This window comes from Camarhynchus parvulus, chromosome 2 (assembly GCF_901933205.1).
Source record: "Camarhynchus parvulus chromosome 2, STF_HiC, whole genome shotgun sequence".
NCBI lineage: Eukaryota > Metazoa > Chordata > Aves > Passeriformes > Thraupidae > Camarhynchus > Camarhynchus parvulus.
The window spans coordinates 112,724,553-112,751,224 of record NC_044572.1 but is presented as its reverse complement, the minus strand read 5'-3'; the positions used below and the strand labels follow the sequence as shown (position 1 = coordinate 112,751,224).

Below are 26,672 nucleotides of genomic sequence, written 5' to 3'. Positions count from 1 at the left end.
TTACTGAAAAATGAGTGAATCAAGACTTTTATGTGCTTCTCTATTACTTATCTACAAGCAATTTCTTTATAGAGCCCTAAAACCCTCCTGTGCTGATATCTACATTTAGAAATGTAAGGATACTGTGTTATATTCACACACTGCTCCTATAAAATGTCAAATAAATAATGAAGAGATGGCTACATGCCAGATCTGCATCTTACTCTGTAAGAGAGAAAAATTCTGAGCTAAACCGAAGTAGATGCTAATACTATAAAACTACCCTTCAGGTTATAAATCTTTGTGGTTCACTTCTGCTTTCTTAGTCAACATTTCTAGATGTACATCCTTGGTCCCTCTTCATTAAAAACTACCAGTCTAGAAATCAGATTACTCACTTGTGGGACTATGATTTAAGAAGGAATCCAGTAAAAGTTATAGTAAGCTAACTTTACTTCATGAGGACAAAAGGATTGCAGCTCTAAAATTCAGTTAAATCAGCTTATCTGTAAACCATAACCTGAACTTCAGCATTAGGGAAGACAAATGTGACTTTATCAAAACTGAGTAGCCTTATCCACAGTATCTGATCCCTTAAAAAATAAAGATTTAAACGCCTTAACTTTTCTTATGAATAAGTATTTCAAGTAGCTGAAATCCAGAAATATAATACTCACTTTCAATTGACACTGAATTGATGAGGCTAGGGGTAGTTAGGAGCTGAGCGCCTCCTAATCACACATACCATGTCTGCTTTGGCTATCAGTCTAGGCTGATTTGGAAACTTGCATCCTTGAAGAAACTCTCATTTTCTTGGCAGCCAACACCAACAGATTAAAATAACTTACTGGTTGCAAGACACTGGTGGATTTTTTTCTAAACTTCAACTATTCCAACACAAATCTTCTGTAACAGATATTTGGTTTGGAATACTTAAAAAATCATTTCAGTCCTCAAATTTGTTTCCGAAAAAGAGCCAGAGTAAGTACAAGCAATTTGTTTATTCCATGTTCAAAATATCTTGTGATCTTTTCAGCTGAAAATTTTTCACTCCCTCTATTGAGAACTTCCTACAGGCACAAGGTTTTATGTCAAAGGCATGCATTTTTCTGTAAGTCTACCCATGTTTCTGCAGCATATTCAGTACCTAAATTCCCTCCAATTTCTGCTTATACTGACAATACATCGAGGAAATGCATCTCTGGCAGCAATAATGGACTTTGACTGGTCTATGTCTATGAGCTACAAGACTCACTCCTGCACAGTGAATGAAGGAACCCTCCTGGTACACCAAAGAAAACTATGGACAGTAGTGTCTGACAGTCTGGAGAGAGACCAAGAGTCAGACTGAGGGGTAGACAGTAGAAATCAGGGAAAGATGCCATAGTCTGAAGAGTGGCATGGGCAAGAAAAGAGGTATTAAAATTTGGATGTAAAATTAAATATAAAAGCACTTGATATTGTCACTTTATCAGCTGTCAGTGTTGCTAGCATCAGCTGCATAAGGATTGATATTTCCCACATAAGTTTGAGATATTGATAGATAAACAATCACAGAGTGTTGTAAACTGGACTTTGTAGACTTCCCTCTTCCCACTAAATCCACAGTGATTGGACTGGGTTCTAAAAGCGAAAAATATCTTGCAGAACTTATAAGTATACCTTTCCATTAGTGAAATTTTCGTCTCCTTTTCTAATTAACTTTCTTCTGCCAGTATCTCCCAATGAGCCTTGCAGCATGATGTACACATCTGCATCTGTTTCTGACCCAGGGATAGCCCCCGTGGTGATGTAGAGAACATAGATTTTCACTGTGGGGAAAAAGAAAGCAAAGGTTTACCAAACATAAACCAGTTAAAATATATGTTATTTAATCAATTACTTCTATTATATTTTCATTTTTCATCCTATCTGGAGTGATCAGAGGACCAAAATATAGTGTAATGCTTGTAAAAGCACATAGATGCATCGTAATTAGAATTTAAGAGCAACTAATATAAAGAATAATAAGCTAAATAATTTGAGTGGGCCTGAAACACAGGCAGAAGAGGAAAAAAAAGCCACATAACAAGTTCATATAAAAGCGTGTAAATAATACTCTTATCACCTCTTGCATGCATTTAATTATGACACTCCAATGAAAAAGTTTCTAGGCCATGGATGATACTAAATCACTGAACAAGTGCACCTGTGTTCAGAGCCTCATGGAGCTCAAATGAAGCTGGATTCTGTCAGGAAGAAAACAACTTTTGTATTTCCTCTGGATCATGATCCAATCAGTGGCTGCTCACTCTGCACTTCACCAGTTGGAGTTATTGGCCTCAGGAGAGGAGATGACATGTGAGAGAACACGCGGTGTGAGCACACAACCCTTCAGCTGAGCACTCCTTGAAAGTCTGCTTATGTAAAATACCTGTTTGTACTCCCAGAGAAATGCATAACACTCTGGTGATGTGATCCCTAAAATAAGAAAGAGATCACATCCCCAAAACATTCAATTCAAAAGGAGAAAAAAATGTGGGGAGAGGTAAAGAAAAAGTATCTGTCCTTGCATTAAATGCTCCTCAGAAAAAGGAGCAGCATTTTAAAAGATTTAAATATGTGTTCTTCCATAAAGAAATAAATCAAAGAAGTATTTAAAATCAAAGAATTTTACCAATGAATTTCTGATCAATACTTTCTCAAATTCACATTTAAGAAGCTCCTATCTAAGTGCTTTGTTTGATACTAACTTTAAAAGCACAGCAAAAGAGGCAAGAATATACAGATTACTTCTGTTCTTGATCTAAACCCTTAACTTCTGGAGTAGCCTATGATATTATCATGGTAGAATATTCATTTAGGATAAGAGTTCTTCCATTATTCTCTAACTTTGGTTATAGAACCTTATAAAAAACACAGAACAAAATAAACATATCCAGTCTTGAGGGGATCAAGGCACAACTCTGATGGAGTTGGATGACATATGACTGCTAAGTCACCGGAAAAGAAAGCTTGCAATTCTAGGAACACAAACAACAAGAGATCTGTTTGGGGTGGGGGGGACATGGAGCTCCTTCTTGCCTGAAATTACAGTACAAGAGTTATCTCCTCTGTATTTCCCTGCTCAGCCTGTGAGAGAACCAGATCATATTACTGAATAAAAGCTAAACTCTGAGTACTGTTCAAAACCCTTTTAATAGTTTCAGTGCCATATGCTTGCTCTTTTATGTGTCACAAACTGATACCAATCAGACTTGAGTGCACAGTGCTCAGTTTTAGGGTGTAAGATACTGGTTTTAAACACTGGACTGGACTGGACTGGACTGAACCTAGCCATGGCAGAAATTAATAGAAAATATCTGCAAAATCCTTTGGGCTTCTCTGAAAATTGGACATCATCACTGACCAAATCTCTCCCAGTGTTTCCAATTTGTGACAAACCTGCTGGAAAAGGAGACCCAGCTGTGAGAACTGGAAGCTCGGTTACTCTTCCTCCTTCTTCATCAGCAAAGTTATGACAAAATGGGAATTCTAGAACATTTTTTGTTTCTCTGTGTTGAAGCTTTACCTTATCAAAGAAATAAAAAGAAATAACTTTGGCATCTGTTGCGCTCTAATGCAAACTATAGCTAAAGACAAACTATTAAACAGCTATGACACATCATTTTAAAATTTAAAAATAAGAGGAAATAAATTTTTCTAAAATGCTTTTGAAAACAGCCTTTCAAATGAGAAGGAATAAATATCTTTCCCAATTAAAGGTAATTAAAGTGTTGTCAACATTACTGCTGCAGAGACTGCAGTGAAGGAAAAAAAATATTTGAAATTGTTCAAAAAGTTTCCTTTATGTAACCTATTCATCCAGCGTATGAAAGAAAAAGAAGTGTTGGTATGGGCATATTTCAGCTTGTGAGAAATGTCAATATGCCACAATATTTTTCAGTGCAGAATGTTTTCTTATTCTAAGTAACAGGAGAAAGGAAAAGAAATGTTTCTGGAAAAAACTGAAATACAGGAATTAAGAATGCCTTCTGACGTATATATATCTATATCTATATATATATATATCAGTACATATGTAGCACTTGAATATATAGAGTTTGATACTAATTTCAATCTCTATGAAATTCTGTGTATAAACTAAGAGAATGTTGATCCTGAGCTAAGAAGCTTATTCTTTCTATAAGAAAACATGTTTTAATAATGAGATATCTTACAGTATGGCACTACCAGCTAGACTGAGATGAATTCCCATTTTCTAAACTATTTAAACCTAGACCAGAGAACATATTTGAAAGTACTTTGTAGGAAGTAACCCTGCATTAAAAAGGGCACCTATAATTCACTCATTTCAATTCTTCGTGACCTAATTCACTAAAAAGTCCAAACCTTTAAGCCAGTAAGCAAAACCAGCTTTGGTTAGGAATTGTGACTGGGAGATGGTAGCATTGTTTTGTCTTCAAAAGGCTCTTAGTATTTTTCATTATGACAGACAAACTGGAAAGAGTTTTTAAAATGCACTGTGAAGGATAATGCTGGCACAATTTTCCTTTCATAATAATACCTATATTCCTGAACAGTTTATTGAAACTCAGATTTCATTTACTGTGTTTTATTTCTTCAAAAAGTGAAAGCAGCAAGAATGAAGATATTAGCTATTACATACTGCAGAAATAAGGCATACCTTAATTAATTTTATTCTAGGCATTATTTTCTAATTATTTCAATTTCCTAAAAAAATCAGGATTATTATTTTGTAGTTATGGCTATAAGAATGAAGTCTGAATCTAAATATGGAAATCAACCAACTACACCTGCATTTACTTTTGATAGAAGGCAGAAATCTCAGACTCTCTGGAGGTACAATCTTGTAAAATCAAAACAAAATAGCACAGAAATGACCATGGTGATTCTAACCAGCAGTGTAAATACACTGCTAAGCTGTCTTTAATAACAGATATTATCCACAACCTCCTATACCAACCTAGTTATTTTATACAACGATTCAGCCAGTCCTGCTAGAAAAACCATGGAATAAGAGGAAATGTCTCCCTAAAACCCACATAATTGACATGTAACCCAAAACAATGAAATTTATAATTTCTTTTACTACCTCTTCCTACCTAAGGTAAGGGTGCAGCTTTTCCTTATTTATATAACTTGTGCTGCTTTCTCTTAAACTGAGCTTTCAGTGATTGTTCTGAGCTAATGAAATAAAGCAGACTAATAGATGTCACTGTTTTCAGCTGCCAGGTTTCTGTTCTGAAATTTTTGCTGTGGTTTACTGTCTCCTACAGTACTCCAGAAGCAGTCTTAATTTTGATAGATTTGTTGGATGACTATTTCATCTGGCTATGAAGATGAAATTAACAACCTGCCTACTGTTTAAATGTCAGGGAGTTCAGCTCAGTAATACCATGTATTGGAAAGGAAAATTATTTTTTCTCCAGTTTTTAATAAGAACAAAATAGAAACATTAATGGACAAAAAGCATGTCTGCAATTTTAAAGAAGATTAACCTTTCCTTTAGAATTGTTTTTATTTTTCCAGCAGAAGAAGATGAAGATATTTTTTCTTATAGAGAAATGCCACTGCAATTTCAGTGTGATGTCAGGTTTTAGCTGGATATCAGAAGAAAGATTGTCACTTTTGCTATTCACTTCTTTTTTTCATATGCCAACTTAAAAGGCAGATAGTTTCATCAAAATGCATTTCTAGTGTCTGCCTTAATTATTTGCCATGGATCACTGACTCTACAACATGTAACAGCCAATTTGGAGTTATGTAAATACTGCAATGTATGCCAGTGAGTACAGTTCTGAAAAGACATCACTGATGTGCTAAAGATGATAGCACATTTGTATATATGGCTCTCCAGAAAGCCATCCAGGTTCACAAGATTTTTGTTATCCATAGCTATCCTAGTGTTTTGAGAAGTCTCTGAAGTTAGCCCTCCACAACTGTTGCAGCTTCTGTAAATTAAAAGTTTAGCAATCTCAGACAGGACTGAAAACTGGAAGAAATAGCAATAGAATATGGAAAGCAAAGAAAAAATAATAGAGATACAATAAATAATTGCTTTAGCTTTTAGTTTTTACCTCACGGCAATGCCAAGTCTCTCCTTCTGCAGCTTCTTCAATTTCTAGGCGAACTTTGAATATAGTATTAAATTTCTTACTTAGTTCAATAGAAGTCTCATAAATCTGCTCTTTTTTAAGGGATCCTTTGGGGAATGTGACTGAAGTACAAGTTCCTTTTTCACCACATACAGTTAGAGACATTTTAGGGTTTGTGGAACTAGAAGAAAGATCACTAGTCATGACGTGGATATCCCAAGTCCCTGTTGAAATAAAACAGGAGTAAAAAAATTAATGGGTTTGCCGAATATCCAAAATAATACATCAGTTTGTAAGAGGTTGAGTTAGTGAGGGACTAGCAACCCCTTCCCACCTTTGTACTGAGCTCAAATACTGGCACATGACAGGTTAACTCCCTATTATTGATTTAGTGAAAAGCAAATTTGGACGTCAGTCCTTCCATAGTGGTAGCTGATACTTTAGAGATGGGCCAGTCCAAGAGCAACGTGCAGATGAGGCTGTGAGTTCCACATTAGAGACTTGTGAAGAGCCATGAGAATCTGTCGATTTCTCCCCCTGCCCCTCATAAATATCTCCTGATGATTTTAAATATTTTTTTCTCACTAGTCACCAGCAGCATATTTTTTACAAGATACTACTGGTTATCAAGTTTGCTTTTGATCAGGGAATATTTTAATTTTAACTTTTTTGAGATTTACTTAAATGAATATGTTAAAATATGCTCCATACATACTACAAGAATATGGTGGTGAGATAAATTGGTTCAGTGCTTGAAAAGGAATATTTTTATCACACCTCACCACAATTATCATGACAGCAAAGTAAAAAACTTTATCCATTTCTTCTGTGAAGAAGTAATGTTTGCTGAGAGATTAAAAATAGTCCTGTATAGCATCACATAGTTTTGTCTACTTTAGGGACTCTGGAAAGACTCCAGGAGAATTTTTACTAGGTCTTTTTGAAGCATTTAGTCACGCACTGGAGATGAATTGACAGATCCCCGAAGGCTCAGAAAGACTGGAGTCTGGTGTCAGTAGACTCCTAAGTAACTTTGGCAACTTTACGGGGAACACATATTTGGTTAAAATTTCAATCAACAAGACAGTTTTGAAGGTCAGAAACTTCATCCAAAAAAAATCTTGCTAATTTAGCTAGCTTTAATATTTTAATTAATGTTAATAGCATATATGGAAAATTCAGGGTTATCAAAGACAAGGTTTCAATTTTAAAAAACTGAAAATCAGAATTTTTGGTCACCCAGGCTACTGCAGAACTGAGCAGAATTTTTTTAATAACAAGATTTAGCTCTGTTTATGCAAATTGAGACAAAGTATGTATCTGATAATTTCAAATAGCTATTTTGTAAAATAGGTTGTTTTACTTTGAGTAATGGAATCAGAGGCTCCTGGAGTTTATGTCCACAAACTCCAGCTTCCTACCTCAGCTTCAGAATGTTCAGGCACCTCATCTTCCTAACCACAACAGGAAAGTCTTTGTCTCCTACTATAACTAATGCAAATAAAGCTTTATTACTTTAGATCAGGTGAGGATCTGTGCTGTAAATCCCGCACTTGTTGACATAAAAATTTAGCACTCACCATCTGTAAAATCATCTAAAATAATTTCAGTGTTACAACTTCATGAATAATCCTAAATCTATTTTCATGCCTATGAACATTAAATTTAAATGAAACCAATGATATCTGTGAAAAAAATGGAAGTCAAATGAAAATTTATCACATCCCACATGACATAATCTAGGACATTTTACCCCTTTAGTACTGTAATACTTGGCCTTAAACTATCAATATATAGACAGCTGGAATCTATACATTCCAGTCCAGGAATGGAAGGACTATGTCAGTTGGATAGTACAGCACCATAGGCTGCTATAACATAAATTAAATTGTATAATTTATGATAAATTTAAGATTCAATTTAAAAGCAGCTTCCTTCCTTCTCGTTAGTTAAGTATAAAGCAGTGTATTGGGTTTGCAGGGCCTCATTTGGTAGATAAGGGGATTCAGGGATGGCTTTTGTGAGAAGCCATTAGAAGCCCCCCCGACGCAGCAGAGCCAATTCCTGCTTGCTCCAAGACAGACCCACCCTGGCCAAGGCTGAGCTATCAGTGATGGTGAGAGCACCTCTGGGATAAGAAAGTGAGGCAGAAAGACCTACATCATTGCAACTGGAGAAGAGTAGGAAAATGAAAGAGAAACAATTCTGCAGTTCCTCAGGTCATTGCAGAAAGAGGGTGAGCAGAGATACCCCTGCAGCCCATGGTAAAGACCATTATGAGGCAGCTGTGTCCCTGTGTCCCATGGAGGTCCACAGTGGACCAGAGATCCATCTGCAGTCCATGGGGGATCCCATGATGGAGCAGGTGGATGTCCAAAGGAAGATATGACCTCGTGGGAGCCTGCACTGGAGCAGACTCCCAGCAGGACCTTATAGCCCCGTGGAGAGAGCCCGTGCTGGAGCAGGTTTACTCCTCAAGGACTACACCCTATGGAAGAAGCCATGCTGGAGCAGTTCAGGAAGAACTGCAGCCAACTGGAAGGCCTTACTTTGGAGAAGTTTGGGGAGGACTATCTCTTGTCACCCCATGCTGCAGTGGAAGAGGAAGAAGCAATAGAGACAGCATGATAAATTGACTGCAAGCTTCATTTCCTGTCCTGCTGCACAACTGCATGGGAAGAGGTAGAGAAAATTGTGAGTAAAGTTTACCCCAGGAAGAAGGAGGAAAGGCATTTTTAGATTTGGGTTTAGTTCTCATTATCCTGCTCTAATTTAATTGGTAATATATTAAGCTAATTTCCCCTAGTCAAGTCTTTTTGGTCCACAGCAGTAACTGCTGAGTGATCTCTCCATGTCCTTCTCTTGACACCTGAGACTTTTATTGTGTTTTTTTCTCTACTGTCCAGCTGAGGAGGGAAAGGCTGAACAGCCTTTGATGGGCACCTGGCATCCAGCCAGAGTTAACCCAAAACAGACTGCAGTGTTAAAAATCTAATCTTTCTTTGTTTCTTTCTCAGAAATATTTTCATTCTCTTGTAAAAGCATTAGTGGACTGCTGAAACCCATTTATTTTTATGACAACTTTGTTAGCTTAAATAACTCTCTTCTCTTCTTGATGTGTAAGCCACCATTAATTTGATTGATCACTACTGTGTCCATTTTGAGCATTTCATTAGCTATTCTAAATCTGTCACTTTCTTTAATTACCCTTTCACAACAAAAAGTTGCCATTTTCTCAGTCATCTTATCTTCTTTACAACTATTCCAGCTTGATCCAGTCCTTCTGGACAGAGGTGGCCACAATCACACACAGCACTGCTGGTGAAATGTCACAGTTTCTCTGTAAAGCCAGTAATCCACTTTGATTTTCACTGATAATGCCTACATACACTGTGGGGTCACAGTAACCCTATAGCCATGTCACATTACTGCCTCAAAATTATCCTGTGATCTTATAACAAACCCAGGTATTTCTCATAGTCCTCCTGTTGATGAATTTGTGTAGCAGAAATCATTACACAAGATGGCAATACAGATCAAATACAGTTTTTGGACCCTTAGCTGCTACTTAGTTCCTAATTTTTAAAAAAAACCCAAAACAATTGAAACTGGGACCATGTCAGAATTGAGAACTCCTACAGCAAGTTGAGTTAACAACTAATTGTATACAAGCTGCTTGCCACAGAAATCTGTTCAATTCCTGTCAGTTCTCAAAGTTTATCACACAACCTTTGCCTCTTCTGATAGCACTCCCAGCTTTGTAGCACCAAAAGATTTCATTAACATATTCATTGTCTTTTCTCCAGCTCTTTACAATTCTTCCTTTACTGCTACTTTTCACTTTCTTGTGATTACCTAATAATTTCCCATAGAGAAAATAAAATTCAATACAAGAATTTAGATTAAATGTCATTACATTTGTCTTACTGCAAAATATTTCTGTAGTATCATCTTATTTTACAGTCTATCTTTAGTAAAGATGGTGCATTCTTTCTCATTTCTTATTTGCTTCTATTGTCTCAACTATTCATTTCTTCAAAAGCGTGTTATAAAGATTTTCATGTGAACAATTACTAGGTCTGTATTCACCTACATTATGCTTTCTATTCTTTAGATGGAGGCATTATGTTTGTTAAGTCTTCATAAAATTGTTTTAAATCCTTGCTATTAGATCTGCCACTGGGCTAACAACTACCCTGATTGTCACTGTTTGAGTAAATGGAGCTCAAAGTTCTATTTGTGTTTCAGATTTTCTGATTTCCAGTAAGCTCATCCCATTAGTAACTGTGCTTTTGGCTTCCCTGGCCAACATTAGGGTTCCTTAACGAGAAGAGAGGCAAGGTATTCTATTTGTTAAGGGATTCTGATCTTCAGTCTGCACTCTATTGCTCCTGAATAGTTACTCATCTTTGAAGGTTCTTTTAATGAATAAAGGGTTGAAGAACCATTACTGTTTCTTTTACTTCTTTTACAAAATCTGATTTAGCTTGAAATTTAGTAAATTCCATTGTATCCATATAGTTTCTGACCCCTAAGGTATATTGCTCTTTGCTGATTTGTCTTTTATTTATCCATTCTTCATAGGCTGTCTGCTTACTTGTCATATTAATTCTGGATTTATTATACACCCAGACCAAAAATTATTTTCAATAGATGCAGCACTGAGTATTAATAACCATAAACATGAAATTATTATCAAATCTGTACTCAGATTTTTGAGGACTATGTCTGTGTGGGAAACCAAGCAAGGAAATTTTTTTTACACAGCTATATTCAGACATTAATCAAGGTGCATAAACAAGGATGTAAGATTTCTCTCACTCTTCATATTATCAGTGAAGAAATATGCGGCAGATTTTGACCAATCTTGGGCTTCTTCTCTGAAATTCCCTCAGGAGACACCTGCCTCCCTCTATGGACTATGTAGGACACCTATGAAATCTACTTAATAGAGACTTAGAATACTTGCAGTGGTGAGATACAGCTATTTCTTATTCTGAAATTGTCACTACTCTAGCTGCTCATAATATGCTAATATTTCCATGGTTTTCTGTTTTTCTGTACTATCAGTAACATAATTTCTGTTTTGTTAGCTGATATGAGATATTCACAAGTGGACTAACTATAAATGACTAAATAGGAGGATATAACCTATTAGTTTTATCTGCAATTATGCATAGTACAAAATTCTCTGAACATAAAAGGAAATGTGCAGGATCATGGAAGTTAATAGAGATTGGTTTACAAAATGGCTGATACAGAATGCAAATTCACACCTTCAGATTAGTTAAGCTTTACATAGCTTGGTCTATCAGTTCTGATTCAGTTTTCATAAATGGACCCAAACCAGCATTTTACACCTCTTAAAGATACATGAGAGAGCTAAAAAATACAGTATCCTGGCAAAGCATGTTTTCAGTGTCTAAGTTGTTTCTGAATTTTGGTTGTTTGTTAATTAAACAATCTGAATAGAATATTGACTTCAGGTCAACTAACTGTTTGCAAGAACTTGTGCCATTGATATAAGTAAAAAAGAAAACTGCAAATAAAAGCAAATGCTTTCTGCAAATATACGAACATAAGGGAAAATCGCATTCTGCTAAAAGAGTTTTTGTATCTCTTGTGATTTCATCACTGTTGCAGGAGCCTTCTGCTCTGCATTGAATGCCATATGGAACAACCTACTTCTTTCTGCTTCAGCTTTTTTTCTAACCTCAACTAAAATCATAGTACCTTCATTGCCTCTGTCACTTAATATCTCCCTTATGCTCTAGTGTTTCTTCCCTGAGCATTGTAATTGCATTTACCATCTCAGCAGAGTGTTTGGAGAGAAAATTGGTGTAAGAGAGGGAGTTCGCATTCAAGCTATACTTGTTTCTGTAGTTTCATTTTAGCCTTAAAAATAACAAAAAAATATTATGGATTACAATTAAAACCAAAGCTGGAAGGAGTTTTGACGATTTTGGACCTTACCATAAATCTTTCCTGTCAACACTCCATTCCTGACTTTTCCAAGAAGTTTCAATGTTCGTTCCATCTGTGCATCACCAACTCCACTGTCTAACCATTGCTGGCAAAGAAATACATATTGTTCTTCAGTCTTGCCTGATTCATGGATGACAACTTGGTCGAGGTACCATCCGGCTCCATAACCCACATTATGGTGCTCAACAAGCACTTTCCTTAACTGTCCCAGGTCTACTGCTCTCATTTCAGAGACACAAACCTGAGAAGATAGAGGCGAGAAGAATAGCAAACTGATTAGGCCATATATCTTACCTTCTGTCTTTGATAAGTTTGCATTTGGAAATACAAATTCCTTTCAATGCTGAAGTATCTTTTTCTGAGAATAAGGAAAGATGGTACAGGCTGACATTCATATTTGGAAAACCTGTTCAGAAACTATGTGGATCCTTGAATATATACATTTTTTCCTCATCATGATCACTGCAGTTCAGGTTTTATTACAAAAATCATCCCCTTGTTTTGGGTAGAAACAAACCTCTCATCAAAAAACCTACAGCAAGCTCATGAAAATTGAAGTTCAACTAAACTCTCATAAGGGAAACAAAGGGAGTTCTTCAAGAATCGGGATAGACCTGGTAACTTAAATTTCTGTTTGAATAAGGCATTTTATTTTAAAACATTTTCAAGTATTTTACATTTTTAGACACCCTATTATTCAAATAGGAAATACTGTATTATTCAACTCTGAACAGAAATACTGTTGATGACTATGCAAACAAAGGAAGATACTGACATTAGAAACTATAACTAAGGCTGTACACGCATACAGGCAAGAATTGATGTGCTCCTCGGATGTAAATAGACATCTGTTTAAATATTGCTACGGCTACCAGTAAACAAAAGCTAAATGGCAGCTGCACTAGTGCATGTTGGGATGAATAAATTATGTGAGTGAGAGAATGAATGTGTTCTGTGCAAGATAATATAAGTGGGTGGGTAGATACATGGGCATGTGTGTGGGTGACATTAAAAAAACCCCAGATGGATAGTAGAAACAGACGCTATAATTTTTATTTGTTGCCAACCAATTTGCCACCAGGCAGGAAAAAGGATGAGGACCAGAAAGCAATGAAGGAAGAGATGATTTTTAGAATGAATTATGTCATCTCGTCCATTCTCCTGTCTGTGTCAGACTATTCTCCACAATGTGATCAGAAAAAGAAAACATCCGAGTTATTATTCCTAGCACAGCCTTAGGACTTCCAGCATTCATACCTTGTTATATCCACGATATCCTCAAACAGTTACCATGGCAAGTTATACCCCTACATGTAAGTAAATGTAGCCCAAAATAAGATCTAGCTGGGAGGAACATCTTGCAAATAACTTTTCGGGAGCACTCATTGCTTTTTAATTTTATTCTTTGTAGTTCCAAGCCAAATATAATTTTCCTGTCAGTCTACATGACCTTTGACTTAGAGGAAATATCCTGTATTGCTAACACTCATGTTCCCTCACGGCTAACTCTAATTGAGAAAGGAACCTATCATTAGTTTCATTCTTTGTGATAATAATTAGCATTCATTAGACAACAGTGGTCATAATCACCCATTGTTATCAATGAATTCTCATAACAATACATTAAATTGCCTACTCCCTCAGCATTAGTAAGAATGTACTTTTGGTTGATGTCATTACATTTCTTTTTTCCTTCAGTATAAAGACATTTGGAACTGTATTAAAGACACTACTGGAAGTACAATTAATGAAAGCCAAAAGTATTTTATTTAAACTGTTCTGCAAACCCATTTTAATCTGTTTTCTTAAACTTGGTTGAAATTTTCTGTCTTCCTAGCTTTTCCTTATATTCCTGCTCTTTATCAGTCAAGAGATCCTTTTTTTGAATCTCAAGTTTCCTTAACTTTGTTTTCTTTGCCTGTCCATTCCACATTTTTCAGGGATATTGCTGACATAATCTTGTCTCTCAAGACAGCTAGCCCTTTATATTCCTTCCTTTCACCTTCTAGTCTTAGAAACTCTTACTAAAACCCCAATCCAACTTTTTAATTGATGTACTTCTATGTAAAAGGAATGTAAGACTGGTGGTAGTATTTTAAATTGCAGAACCATCTAGTCCATCACGTATAGCGTTGCCAACAGCTACCACTAACAGATTTCTATGGAAGAGTTGAAAAACAGGGCAAATACACAGAGATGCTTCTTGAATATAAAGTCTCTCAGTCTTTTGCAATTTGTGGTTCAGAGATTGCCTGAGCAGAGATTATGTCTTTGCACTTAACAGCCTCAGTGGAAAGTCGTCTTCCATGACAATGTGCAATGGCTTTTTGCACCAACATGTCTTTACCATCTGCAACATCTTGTGCAAGAAAGTAAAATGCATTAATTACACATTGAGCAAAAAGCCACCTCCTTTTGTTTTGAATCTGCCACCTGCACATTACATTGAATGCTCTTGAGTTCTTGTATTTCACAAAGAAATAGAAATGTTTATTTTCTCTATGCCATTCTATATTTTTTTTCTCCCTCACCTTTCCTCTCATCATCTCTTTTCCAGAATAAATATACATGTTTGCTCCACTGTTCTTTGTATGGAAGATATTTCATATCACTTGACATTCTTCTTGCACTTTTTAAGACAAATGAATCAAAAAACACAGGATCTATTATGCATCTGCACTACTGAACATCTTTGGAGGTATGACTCTATTTTCTGCCTTAAGTGGCTGGATTTTTTTTTTTTTTTTGTTTTGGTTTTTTTTTAATAGTTTCTAAACATTTTTGTTCTGTTTTCCTTTTGTTTTGCTTCTACTGAGATGATAACCTACTACTTTCAGAGCCCATCATTTTGCATGCAAATTTAAAGGGTTATTCCTCCTCACAGCCACTGCTTTTCATTTAGCTACAAAGAATTTAATCTGCCATTTTATTACCCATTCACTGTGTATGAGGTTCTTCTGCAGTCTCTGCCATCAGCTTTAATATTTATTACCTTAAATAGCTCAGTATGGTCAGAACATTTTGCCATGCCATTGCTCAACCCTTTCCCAGGAACCTATCAAACAGTGAAGAACATGAACACACAAAATACCTAAAATACCTAAACTGAAGAGCACTTTCATTGTCTGCAGCATAAAAACTGCTCCCTGAAAACAAAGAATCTGCTTGGGAAGACACTCAGCACTCTGCAGCTCAACATAGTGGCTGTGAATTCTTTATTACTAACAGCTGTGTCGCTGACTCTGCATTAACATCCAGTATGACATGCCATGCGAATTATTTCTTTTTAGACTTCTTTTCCAGATTATGACACGTGCCTTTACACCTTTGATTAACCCTTCTAGTTGTCCGTACACTTTTGCCCTCAAAAATGCCAAGGATTAACCTGTGTTTTTTAATAATATTAGCAAGATAATCAACATCATAAAGCTCTTCCTATGTCATTATAGCACAGTTTGGACTAAGACAGCAGGATTCTGAAAAAAGATGGCATCTTAAAAAAAAGGAAGTATTATTGAAGAGTCAGAACAACATATAGAAAAGTCTAAGTAGGAAGATTAAAGAGACATTCTTCTTTGCAAAGAACAATGCAGCAATACAAGTGCACAGAGGGTCAATAAAGCAAGCGAGGAGCAAAAAGAAAGCAACGTGGAAGAAAACCTTCACTGTCTTCCAAAGAAAGATGTGGAATGAGATTTAAGTAGTATGTGAAAATTTAGTTTTACTCAGGTAGCAGATCCAGTGCAATTAAATTGTCACAGGAGACTATGGACACATCACATGTCTATAGAAGAATTTATACATATTCATGGAAGAAAAAGTATCAATGTCTAGAGTATGACTCTGGAACAAAATGATGTGGCTGGTTCTAAGTTTCTAAGCTCAAGAAGACATAATAAATCTAGTGATGGAAGAGTTAAGTGCAAGGCTAGGAAAGCAGTGGAACAGGTTGCCTGGGAAAGTTATGGTATCTCAGGCATGAGAGAGCATAAGAAACAGAGTGAAAACATGCAGAGGATTCTGCTTCATTGTACAGGATGAATTGATCTAGTGCTCTCAGTTCAGGGTATGGGTGAACATGCTGTGCAGATATAATCATTAATATGGTAAAAAGCAAAGGTTAACCAGAAAATGTCTCCTAGGATTTATCTTGAGCAGACAATTATGTCTACAACCAGGTTTGCCTGTTTACAATTTAACAGATAAATGGATTAATTAACATATAGTAGCTAACACGTTTAAAATCTTTCTTTCAACTCTATCTGGGTGGATTAAAAAAAAAATTAAAGGACCAGTCACAGGAAGTAGCCCTGATATTTCTATACTAGCTTCACAAATAGGTGAAAATTAAGCCATGGAATTTCGTATATCATTGGATGCAGTTTCAGATTCTAAGAACATTTACCAAGAATTTGTGGATTTTATATTTATTTGTATTCAAACTGTTCCTAAACTGGAATCTCAATTCAGGTGAAATGCCTATACTTAGCAAGCAACACATTCTTTCCACAGGTTACCAGAGTGTAACATCCATGCTGGTATTTCATAATTGGAAAGAAATATGGTATTAGAAAATAATAAAATTAAATACATTAAAAAAACATATAAGGAAAATGACTCAGCACTAACCTGCCCTCTTTCAAAATGTGAGTGCCCAAGTCTCCTTTTGCAGGAATCTCCCCACTCTCCAAATACTGTGATAAATACATCTGCATCAGTTCCTGATGCAGGAAGTGTTCCTGTACGAACATTGATGCAGTAAAGGACTTCTGCCATGAAAAATCAGTGACACAAGACATTACCAAATGAGATTATTAGCAATGTAATTACCAAACATTATAAACCAATATATTTTAGGTACAAGATTAATTTCAAGACCAAGGAATTAAGTTATAGGAATTGACATCAATTTTCTGAGTTTCATATAGATTGCTAGCCATCTCACAGCACACACTACAGCATTAGGGATGAAATGTCTTTTATGAATCAATGTAAGAATCCATGCTTGCATTACAGAAGGAGAAAATACCCAACTTCTGGATTCTGGAATCACCTGAAAGACTCAGACTGATTTTATCATGCTTTGTGAAAAAAACAGGAGTTCTTGTAGAAATTATAGGTCTTAAATTGAGTTAGGATTTACCAACTCTAACATTTTACCAAGGAAAAAACACAGACATAGATGATGAAAGACATTTTTTGTTCTGGAACAACTGAACTGTGTTTAAATCTCATATTTTGAGAATTATGGCCAACATTATTTAATATGTTCAGCAGAAATGGCTCAGCTATTTATACAAATATGCATTGTTATTATTCTTCACAACAAAGGATGGCTTGCCATGACTTTTGTCTGATGAGTTATACAGTACGTATTCCTTCAGGCAGCATGACAGAGGATTTTTAATGGGTTCTGTGAAGAATTAAATGTTATAACAGACTCTTAAGATATATTTCCATTTGCAGTCTAGCCTCCAGTCAGATATTACATGCAAAAAGGTTTAAATATTTTAACTAAGACTTCTGTTCACCGTGTAATGAATGAGAATTCTTTTCTACATATTTCATATAATGTAATCTGAACAAAGGAAGATGTTATCATATTTTAAGTACAATGATGAAATGAAATACGGCTTTGGGGGCAGAAATAGGGCTTGAAGAAAACCTAAAAAACCCTGCATTTTCTCTTTGTGATTCATGCCATTACAACTTTGCACCTGCCTTTTTTAATCTGTCAATTAGTCCCTCATTAAGTGTAAATCAGTCATTTTCTGAAAACTGCCATGCAAATATACTAACTGGTCTTTGTGCATTTTTCAGACTTTCAAATTGGTACTTATTCTAGTGAAAACAATACATGTCAGTTGTTTTAAAACATAAGAAAATGCTTTAACTAGATACCTGTACACAGCACTTACAGGATGGCCAGGGTATCAGACCCAGCCAGCATGGGTTTAGGAGGGGTAGGTCGTATTTGACCAACTTGGCCCCCTTTTATGACCAGGTGACCCACCTGGTGGATGTGGGAAAGGCTGTTGATGTTGCCTATTTGGACTTCATCAAGGCTTTTGACGCTGTCTCGCACAGTATCCTCCTGGAAAAGCTGGCAGCCCTTGGCTTGGACAGGAGCACTTTGTTAGGATCTGCCTGGATGGCTGGGCCCAGAGAGTGGTGGTGAATGGTGCTGCTTCCAGCTGGGGCCTGTCACCAGTGGTCTCTCTCAGGGGTCTGTGCTGGGACCAGTTCTGTTCAATATTTTTATTGATGACACGGATGAAGGGATTGAGTCATTCATTAGTAAATTTGCAGATGACACTAAGCTGGGAGCGTGTGTCAATCTGTTGGAAGGTAGGAGGGCTCTGCAGAGAGACCTGGAATGCTTGGGTGGATGGGCAGAGTCTAACAGGATGAAGTTAAACAAGTCCAAGTCCCGAGTCCTGCACTTTGGCCACAACAACTCCCTGCAGTGTTACAGGCTGGGAACAGTGTGGCTGGACAGTGTCCAGGCAGAAAGGGACCTGGGGGTACTGGTCAAAAGCCGGCTGAACATGAGCCAGCAGTGTGGCCAAGAAGGTGGCCAAGAAGGCCAAGGGAATCCTGGCCTGCCTCAGGAATTGTGTGGCCAGCAGGAGCAGGGAGGTCATTCTGCCCCTGTACTGGGCACTGGTGAGGCCACACCTTGAGTGCTGTGTCCAGCTCTGGCCCCTCAGTTTGGGAAGGACATTGAGAGGCTTGAGCACGTCCAGAGGAGGTAACAAGGCTGTTGAGGGGCTTGGAACACAAGCTCTGTGAGGAACGACTGAGGGAGCTGGGGTGTTTAGCCTGGAGCAAAGGAGATTCAGAGGTGACTTTGTCACTCTCTACAACTCCCTGAAAGGTGGCTGTAGTCAGGTGGGGGTCGGTCTCCTTCTCCAGGCAGCAACTGACAGAACCAGAGGACACAGTCTTAAGCTGGGCCAAAGGAAATATAGGTTGTATATTAGGAAAAAAGTTTTTTACAGAAGGACTGATAAAATACTGGAATGGTCTGCCTGGGGAGGTGGTGGAGTCACCATCCCTGGATGTGTTTAAAAAAAGATTGGATGTGGCACTTGGTGCCATGGTTTAGCTGAGGTGTTAGGGCATGGGTTGGACTCTATGATCTTGAAGGTCTCTTCCAACTTAGTCATTCTGTGATTCTGTGATCCCACAATTTATTGAACAAATAGTTTAAAGTAATTTTGAGTGGTTTTTTTATTATATATAAAATGCTTTGCAATCTTGTGCCTTGTGTTCATCCTATTAGGCAGTTTACAATTCTGAGTGTGTGCGTGCATTTGCTCATGTATTCATTATTTCAATAGCGTACCCCTGAGTGGTGGCTGGTCTGGCCTGACCGCAGCAAGCTCTGTCACCATCTCAGATCCGTCCTCTCCAAAAAGACAAGAGGCTTCAGTGTGAAAGCTCAACTCTTGTTTAGTGTCCAGGTCTTTCAGCTGAAGCTGCATACAGAAAGAAATTCATTTATTTGAATTATTTTATTTCCTATTTCCATCCCAATAGAAACTGACATTTTTTTCCTATTTTTCCTCCTGCACACACTTTATAACAGCTATCTGATTCTGCATAACAGCTAGAGCAGCTTCTTCAAGCTGCTAATTCTGCAGCCTGATGTTTATAGGTGTATTCTTCATTGCATATCAACACAAGCATAGGACCCATTTGTGAAGAACCAATGAGAGATACAGCCTAAATTGACCTGTATGTGTTTGCAATTTCAGAGTGTCAAATGAATGAATACAGTTACATCAATTTTAGTAATATATGCCCATTTTGCAGAAACATTTGCTTTGCTACTTTTTGTTTCTTTAAATGAGTCTTGCTCTATCTCAGGTAGGATTTTCAAAGTTGGCGAAAATTAGGTGTCCAGGGGCTTTCAGGGCTGCCTGTGGAAATAAGTTATTTGAAGAATGAATTTCAATAGAATGGGAAAGCTTAGGTCCAACTTCATTCTACTTGGCTTTAAGTATCTATTGGAGAGTGAAGAAATTAGGTTCCAAGTGTGTGGACTTGGAACATCCAAACCAGCTGAGGAAGCACAGCTTTAGGCGCTCACATATCTCCGCTGAGAGGGTCAAGGTGGAAATCAGGTTCACGGGAGGCCAACTCAGATCATGTACTCTGTCCTAGGTCAGGTTATAAAATACAGAGTAAAAATCTATCAAGTATATTCAGAAACATTTGTGGTAGCTATTACATGCAATATTGAACTTCATAAATAGCCAATGACTGCAAGTTGGCAGAAACAGTTTCTTCAGTCTTCAGGATGTCTTTGTATAGCAATAGCATATCCAAGACATTTAAAACAAAAGGAAACAAAAAGAAACAAAAACTTAATTTCATCAGGACAGTAAGTAATTGGAATTCCTAGGTGGGGATTCTCAAAATTATTGTGGTCACTTCTTTCCAGTACTGACAGCAGCTTCAACAGCAAAACTTTGTGTTCATCATACAGAATAAACATACAAGCGTTTGGAAATCCTGAGTACAGGTTTCCTCACACAGATTTGAACTGCAAGCTTTGAGATGTATAAATATTTATATAATTTAATTAGATCAACTAAATTATTGGGAATTTGACAGTTCCACTCTCAAAAATTTTGTCAGACTGTGCTGCCCTTGAGTTCTTAGAAATGCAATGACCTAATGTTTTCCATTACTGCTTATTCATTCTGTCCGGTGATTTACAAGATCAGTCACAGGGCTTCCAGATGAAAGTAAACAATACCCCATAACCATTTCCAGAATTAAACCATTAAGTACTTGAATAAAAGGTAGATTTATTTAGGTAGTGTTAAATTCCACTAAATTGCAGCCCACTGATTACAAAAAATAGGTATTTTTTGCACTTGGAATAACAAGATGTTTTATATTAAATGTATACCTTCTTCTTATATAAAAATATTTCCCACTAACTTCTATCAATATGTGCAAGCCCAAATATCAATACATATCACAAGCTCCTATCTGTCTTAAAATTGCACTAAGGTTTACCTGCGTATGCAGGCAGACAGCCTGCAGAAACTGGACTCATAAAAATGAGGTGTGTGGATTTATGCAGATTTTGGCCTTAAAATAAAATATACCTGACAAATTTCTGCTAGTTCTAAGATTACATCTAAGTGTGAACTTAATCTTCAAATCATATAGTGTTTCTATATTCTAAAAAAATGAAAAAACTTGGTTTGTATTCTATTTTAGGAAAGATCAGAAACTCTTTTTGAGCAAGAATTAGCTACTCATTCTGTAGTACATATATCTTTAGATGTTACAGAAAATACATAAATTTTAGCTAAGGTTGTATAATTCACTACAGAATTTTGCAGAAAACTGTAGGAGATAACAGGAAAAATTCTGGTACTTGGAATAACCCTGTAAACATCAATGTGGAGAAGACAGAGTAACAAAAAGAATGTAGGGATTTTATCTCCTTTTTGCAGTTTCATCTGTGTTTCTGAGAAATTTCTGGAACTTTGAATATTAGTTCTTTCACTTAAAAAGAAATCAAAGAAGGTAATTTTATTTAACTGGGTCTGGATTTGACCACTGATTCATAGTAAACTTATGCATCCTGACATCTACCTGTAATTTTTCATTTTCTATACAACATCTTTATTTTTTTCTGCATTATAAGAATCCTACTAGAGTGAGACCAACTTGTTACATTTTAGATTGATTCCGTTAATAACTAATTTATAAATAGACTAATAAATTAGTATTTCATATTATAAGCATATTAATGGCAAAAGCAATAGATGTTGTTGTGGATTGTGCTGTGGGTCGCACATGCATACAAGGAACTACTCAAGTCTATAACAACCTACTGACTTCTTGTAGATTGTAACAATTTATAACTACTAATAAACCAATTATTAAATGAATTGTGAAGTATTTGAAAATACAGACAAAAAATCACTTAACCAGTTGCATAGGGTTGTTTTGGAAAAGAAAGCAGAAAGCAAACTACTACATCTATGAATTTTCTCCCATGTTTTGAGCCACTAGGTCTGGAGGCTGAAGTCTTATATTACACAATGGATATATTAAACATAGTGTCAAAATATTTTTTGAATGTTTTGTCAAATGGCCTGGAGATGCATATTTAAAATGAAAAATTAGCTTTGCTTACCTATTCTTTCCATTTTTATAGCCTAAACAGAGAGTAAAATATTAACTGACACAGAACACATTTGGGGAGAAAATGTAAGATAAACACCTCCTCTATCCCCAGAGGAGCTCATAAATTCAGACTCAAGATTCCTTTGAGTGTCACAAGCCCATTCACATTTTAGTCTGGAATGCAGCTGTCTCTAGCATTTCCCATCAGAAGAGCTTCTGGAGTCTTTATGCATTTAAGGAATCACCTTGATCTTTCAAATCCATAGCAGAGTTAAGGGACTCTGTGGCACAGTTCAGGAAATCATTCTTTTACTTCAGATTAATTCAGTGTTAATCCACAATGGGGCTTTTTGCCCTTGCCTATAGGCAGAGCTCATTGACACAATTTTTCCTTGAATTAACCTTCAAGTTTAAATATTAAAGATACTTTTAAATTGTAATTCGATTTTAAGATTGACAGCATTAAGTCCTTTCTCCATTCCTTTTTATGAGAATTCTTAAAGACATATTAAACTAAATCAGAGGTTTGAGGCCCACTGATGGCCATATTGCAAAGAATAGATACTGAATGTTATCTTAATTGGCTTCCACAGGTGGGTTGGTCTTGTGAAGATCGTCAGTATTTCCATGCAGGAATTAACATTTCCTAACATCAGCAGGATGAACTGTGCATAATGGGTCTGCACACCAGTGAAGAGCTATAGTAATATACACCTACAGGTGCAAACAAGGTCGTGCTACCCACAAAGAGGTCTGCAAGCTGTAGGCAGTCATTTGTAGACACCAGGTAACTGAGACCATCTATGTCTCAACAAGTTATTTACTGTTATGTTGAAAATTATTGCAAGTTTATATGTATTATATTTGGAATACCTTGTGGAGTTTAATTCCTCTTCTCAAGGATGGACTACATAACACAAAGGAGACTTTTGTTATATCGCCAATGTCACCAATGGTCAACTGTTAAAAAAAATAGTAATAATTAAATATATGTCATATGCAACAGTTTGGCATACTTTAAATCCAAAACAAAATAAATACAACAGGTAATAATATTGGTCAATGGGGTTAGTGTTAGGATGAGGAAGTCCTATTAAGAGTGCAAGTTAATTCAGACTCACATTTGTATCATAAATTATGTCTATTTTTTACTGAGGGAAATGGTTGCAGAGCATAGGCCAACACAAGAAAAGGAAGGAAATGTACAACTGAATTCTGTATTTTCAAGGCCAGTTCTTTTCCCCTGACTTAATTCAAAGTTAATGAGGTTTTTCACATCAAATTTGGCATTTCCTCAAGAGAGTTTTCCTAAGTGATATGTTTTGGCCTACAAGCGAGAAGTTCTCCAAGCTGTGTTTATTTAAGACACAGAGGTATAAACATTAACTCTGACAAGCAACCAGTACGCATGTCATACATATTGGCTACAATTCTTATTTTACTGAAACTATTTGGTAAGACTTGTATGAAGTAGAAAAGAAACCAACCAAAAAGGGAGTATCATTCAGATTTTGAACTTTCTGTGCAAGTGATTTCCCTTTTCTTCCAAATGCAACAACTTGAATGTTAGGAACATCTTCTGGTACTTGTGTGCAGTGCACCCATGTTTGCCATCGTCCTCTACTTTTTGCATCTAAATTTTCCGTGGGAAGAGATGTCACAGATGTCTCTGCAGTAAAAGTAAACCTATATTTAGCACAATATCTGTTGTAAGGCAGTATAAACCAAAAGATTATATTGCCTGGTAGTGCTGGATGTAGCGCAGGAAATTCAGCAACAAAGCCACAAATCCCTCATTACTCATGTTAGTTCCGTGGAGGGGTAGAAAACCAGGCCAGTGGCCTTATGGATCCATGTCACACTCACACAGAGGCCATGCCTCTTCTTTTTGTATTGTTCCAAGAACGGGAAATGTCCTGCCAGAGGAGAATCTTTCAATACTGCCATTTCAAATTTCTGCATCCCAGGCATAATTTCTTCCCCTTTGCTCACAGAAGGCATGATTCACCTTGGTCCAGGCCCAGCCCCTCACCATTGGAATACCAATGCCAAGTTCTTCCTAAAATTTGATGTAACCTTGTACCAGTTGTGAACTGCTCTGCCATGCAGGAGTGATTCATGGAAATGAAGGACACTTCTGCTTGTATTACCTTTGAGCGGAATTACAACTTCTACATAATCTTCCTTGGAGCGTTTATTGATCCATCCATCATGAAAAAAAACATGTGTAGAAAAAGGGTAGAAGACTTCTTTTATAAGAATTTTTTCCAAAAACCACCCATCTGATTGAAAATAAACAGGACATTATTAATTTATACCTTTTAAGGAACAAAATATCCTGTGTATGCAGTCATAAGTTTCTACTTTCATCAAATGAATAAAAGGTTTTCTTTTGACAGACTTCTTAAGGAAATAAAACTTCTGAAAATATATTGGCTATGTATATGTGTTTCTATCTGTTCCACTACACTGCAAAATAGTAAATGTTCTTACAGATCTTGTTAAATTAAATGTAGAGATAGATTTGCTATAATGATCTATTACCTCAAAGTATGGAAAAGCTTCTGCATGCAGTCTTTAGATGCAAGAAACCCCAATAGGAAATAATATTATCAATGTCCTAATGGAAAAAGGATCAGGATTTCTATGACATTAGCTATCAGAAAATCCACTCAACTCACAGCTTTCTTTCTGGAGAGATACCATTGTATATAATAAGGAACAAACTTCAGCTGATTTTATCTTGATTTGAGACCATGATTATTTGGAAACAAGGCATTTGTAGAATTAGATCTCTTAGTCTTGGTAAACTTTGTTATACTCCCAGTCTTGCTGAAGTGAATGAAAGTTTGAGTGCTCATTTTAATGTTACCATCTAGCAAATAGTCTCTCATCTTGTTTTTCTGAGTCCGAGTTTAACCTACAGAGTCATTTTGTAATCTTGGGGTTTTTTAGAAAAGAAGAAAGAACAAGAGACTCAGGTTATCATACTCTGGAACAATCATTTCCATTATCAACATTATCCTGCAGGAGTAAAATACCTGTAGAATCTCTATTCTGTTGTCTTTAAAAAACAATGGGCCAAAATTGTAGCCAAAGGATTGAATAAAATACCAATTCATGATACTCCTTACTGTTGGTATTACTTTTCAAGAAATAAGCAATTTTTTTTAGCTACAATAGCTGCTTTGGAGTCAGCAGTAGGATGAGAAAAAATGCTGCTGCAATAAAGCCTTTTTATCTGCCAGTCAACCTCACATATGCAGGATCTCCTAAAAAAATATTTTGCATGGATTAGAAGGAAAGAACCTGTGAGGCCAGAACAGCCTTTCTTCTGTGCTCAGCTTCTCAATCTAATGAACCAATTCTATGTTCTCATCTTTACATAGAAGCATATAGTCCTGAAATAAATTCCTTTTTTTGACTTATCTATCATCTAAAAATGTACAGGAAGAAGAAATTTACAAAAGTTTCAAAAGCATGATGGCATATCACTTCATGAAAAACAAAAGCATTGTTGACTGTGCTTATAAAAAGATAGAAACTTCAATGGAGAACAACTTCATATATAATTTTGCAATTTTACATTGTCACAACATTTCCTTGGAATCCCTTGGAGATTTTAGTAAAACCAAGCTGTATCTGGATACTTGACATGTATAATGCAAAAAAGTAATGAACAACAGAAAATGGAAATCAATTTCATATTTTCTAATTTTTTAAAAAGCACTTTTCTGTTACATTTCAGACATTTCTGAAGCACTAGGGTCACCTAAATCTAATAATCTACATCATTATTATCTTACATTAACCGAAAAAATTACCAACCTTTTCTAAGACTTTTAAATCCAACACAAACTTGATTCAACTTGCCAAGGTATACAGATTTGATTTTGAAAATATCCACCTGCAATATGAAAATAATCAAAATTATATTTTTAGTTAAACTTAATAGGAGTCTGGTTTTGAGTATTTATCAGTTTAGCCTGGCGTATCTGATCATTGTTTTGCACCTTGATAGAAGTGAATTTATCTCATCTATGCCATTTAATTGTGTTTGACTTCATAATTAAATATTATGTATTATAGCTCATCTTATCCAGTTGATATTATGAATTATGAATTTCTGAATGCCTCCGTATTTAGTAGGAAGTATTTATGGAAAAATCAGATACACACACTAGCAATAAAGTTCTCATTTCTCATACCTTCATGGACTGAAATAAAAAAATCCCAGTGTGTTGAAAGTTACTTTGGTCCAGATCCTAACTTGCAATGAAACTGATAAATACACGATGTCAAATAATTCTGAAAATCTGGAGCAATTTAATTTTCACTAAAATTCACAGTTAATTTAGGGAGAATTAGGCATGTAAATGGGAATTAAATGAATGGTATCTGTGAAGATTTTAACCACTGTACTTTTCGGATAAGGATGTCTCCTTGAAATCA

At 36.2% G+C, this 26,672-nt stretch overlaps 1 protein-coding gene across 1 annotated transcript in view; it reads right to left on the bottom strand.

Moving 5' to 3' along the window:
• LOC115912708 (lipoxygenase homology domain-containing protein 1) overlaps positions 1-26,672 on the bottom strand; it is a 137,154-nt gene that overhangs the window by 27,620 nt on the left and 82,862 nt on the right. Inside the window, exons 24-33 of the mRNA XM_030964372.1 lie at positions 26,049-26,127; positions 24,371-24,502; positions 23,708-23,889; positions 23,094-23,180; positions 19,411-19,543; positions 16,692-16,831; positions 12,051-12,303; positions 6,060-6,301; positions 3,403-3,529; positions 1,642-1,790 (exon numbers count right to left, since the gene is read on the bottom strand). Of these exons, the coding sequence (XP_030820232.1) occupies positions 1,642-1,790; positions 3,403-3,529; positions 6,060-6,301; positions 12,051-12,303; positions 16,692-16,831; positions 19,411-19,543; positions 23,094-23,180; positions 23,708-23,889; positions 24,371-24,502; positions 26,049-26,127 (1,524 nt within the window). The remainder of the gene's footprint in view (positions 1-1,641; positions 1,791-3,402; positions 3,530-6,059; positions 6,302-12,050; positions 12,304-16,691; positions 16,832-19,410; positions 19,544-23,093; positions 23,181-23,707; positions 23,890-24,370; positions 24,503-26,048; positions 26,128-26,672) is intronic.